The 2,727-nt window shown below is 43.3% G+C and overlaps 1 protein-coding gene across 1 annotated transcript; it reads left to right on the top strand.

The window, feature by feature from the left end:
- Positions 1–482: 482 nt before the first annotated feature.
- On the top strand, positions 483–1,257 carry LOC123733134 (octapeptide-repeat protein T2-like; the record flags this gene model as incomplete). Its single annotated transcript, XM_045712506.1, has 2 exons — positions 483–491; positions 728–1,257. Coding segments are annotated over exons 1-2 (539 nt in total), but the record flags the coding sequence as incomplete, so codon positions are not given.
- Positions 1,258–2,727: the final 1,470 nt, after the last annotated feature.

The following is a 2,727-nucleotide window of genomic DNA, read 5'->3' as shown; positions in this document are numbered from 1 at the left end:
ACGGACTAAAAGCTCATTTCTCCTTTGAGAGATAATAATAATAATAATCCATCCACCTGACAGGTGGGGCATATCAATAAGCTGATTAAAACAGCATGGTCATTACACAGGTGCACCTTGTGCTGGGGACAATAAAAGGCCACTCTAAAATGTGCAGTTTAAAGGAGAAGGGAGCGTGCAATTGGCATGCTGACTGAAGGAATGTCCACCAGAACTGTTGCCAGAGAATTTAATGTTAATTTCTCTACCATAAGCCGCCTCCAACGTTGTAGAGAATATGGCAGTACGTACAACCGGCCTTACAACCGCAGACCACGTGTAACCACGACAGCCCAGGACCTCCACATCCGGCTTCTTCACCTGCGGGATCGTCTGAGACCAGCCAACCAGACAGCTGATGAAACTGAGGAGCATTTCTGTCTACAATAATGCCCTTTTGTGGGGGGGGATTATTCTGATTGGTTGGGCCTATGCCCTTCAGCATGGATCAGGCAGGTGTGTGTGTGTGTGGCGTGATGGAACGAAGTGACAGTCAACTGATGAGGAACAGGCTGCCTTACCGTTAAAGCCTCACACCTAACATTTCCCTATTACTTTGTTTAGTGGTAATGACCTCCATCTCATCCATACAGCAAATCATCCATTTTCTGTCACAGTTTTTATAGATTACATAGGGTTTTATTGAAATATTTTCATGGTTTCTTACTCATGATGGTTCATTTGGCAGTGGTACAGAAAAGCCCAGAGGCAGTGGTACAGAAAAGCCCAGAGGCAGTGGTACAGCAAAGCCCAGAGGCAGTGGTACAGAAAAGCCCAGAGGCAGTGGTACAGAAAAGCCCAGAGGCAGTGGTACAGCAAAGCCCAGAGGCAGTGGTACAGAAAAGCCCAGAGGCAGTGGTACAGAAAAGCCCAGAGGCAGTGGTACAGAAAAGCCCAGAGGCAGTGGTACAGCAAAGCCCAGAGGCAGTGGTACAGCAAAGCCCAGAGGCAGTGGTACAGAAAAGCCCAGAGGCAGTGGTACAGAAAAGCCCAGAGGCAGTGGTACAGAAAAGCCCAGAGGCAGTGGTACAGCAAAGCCCAGAGGCAGTGGTACAGAAAAGCCCAGAGGCAGTGGTACAGAAAAGCCCAGAGGCAGTGGTACAGAAAAGCCCAGAGGCAGTGGTACAGCAAAGCCCAGAGGCAGTGGTACAGCAAAGCCCAGAGGCAGTGGTACAGAAAAGCCCAGAGGCAGTGGTACAGAAAAGCCCAGAGGCAGTGGTACAGCATATTAACCCCATTAGTCCTGAGGCCCCAGCTAAATCAGTTTTCCATTTAGCTGCATGTCCAGCCCTTATATTAAGGATTGTACCATATTCTTTTCAGGATAATCAGGGTTACAGGTACAACACAAAACAGTTAAAAACATTTATTTTATTGACAAATGTCAAAAGAAATAAGGTCCAAAACAAAAACAAAAAAGATTTTGTATTTATTTATATGAATGCTGTAAGTACAGACATTGTTTACTCAGTGGGAAATTAATACCCAACTAGCCAGTGACAACTGTATGTAGTTTGTGACAGCAAATATGTGTGAGCTTATTACAGTATTCTAGACACTATGTCCTGGGATTTCCTAAGATCCTCTATGTAGAAGAACCCATTACCTTGTGAGCATCAGAGCAAAACGTGTACATGTGCGTGAGTCTCCGCTTTTCATACATAGCTTTTAATAGGTGTGAGGTTCAAACAGAAGTTTTTGTTAAAAGACCCGGCCGAGAGCCTCGTCGGGATCAGGCATTACAGTGGGACTCATTGGGTTAAGAAATAAATGGCTGGCTAAGCCGAATCAGCCCTGTCTGTGCTAAATGGATCTCACACGCAAAGTGAAATTATACTAATTTCTTTGCTGGTGATACATGCCCTTCAATATGTAACCGACCACCTCGATGTTATGTAGCAACATTTGAAATGAGCTAGAAAATGGTATATCATGCAATGCAGTTGAAGAACAACGGGAATGTAATTCCGCTTTGAAAGTTGATAAAATGGCCCTTGAATGTTTTGGTACTACTACTGGAGAGCTCTTTGTCTACACCCATTCAGCATCGTTCACACCCTCTTAACCTCTATGGGACCGGCGGGACGAATTCGTCCCACCTACGTAACAGCCACTGCCAGCCTGTGGCGCGATTTTCAAAATCTTCAAAATCCTATTACTTCAATTTCTCAAACATATGACTATTTTACAGCCATTTAAAGATAAGACTCTCGTTAATCTAACCACACTGTCCGATTTCAAAAGGCTTTACAACGAAAGCAAAACATTAGATTATGTCAGCAGAGTACCAAGCCAGAAATAATCAGACACCCATTTTTCAAGCCAGCATATAATGTCACCAAAACCCAGAAGACAGCTAAATGCAGCACTCACCTTTGATGATCTTCATCAGATGACAACCCTAGGACATTATGTTATACAATACATGCATGTTTTGTTCAATCAAGTTCATATTTATATCAAAAACCAGCTTTTTACATTAGCATGTGACGTTCAGAACTAGCATACCCCCGCAAACTTACGGGGAATTCGCTCAACATTTTACTAAATTACTCACGATAAACGTTCACAAAAAGCATAACAATTATTTTAAGAATTATAGATACAGACCTCCTCTATGCACTCGATATGTCCGATTTTAAAATAGCTTTTGGTGAAAGCACATTTTGCAATATTCTAAGTACATAG

Source organism: Salmo salar, unplaced genomic scaffold (genome assembly GCF_905237065.1).
Source record: "Salmo salar unplaced genomic scaffold, Ssal_v3.1, whole genome shotgun sequence".
NCBI classification, from domain to species: domain Eukaryota; kingdom Metazoa; phylum Chordata; class Actinopteri; order Salmoniformes; family Salmonidae; genus Salmo; species Salmo salar.
The sequence above is the reverse complement of the archived record's forward strand: the minus strand, read 5'-3'. Positions and strand labels throughout refer to the sequence as shown.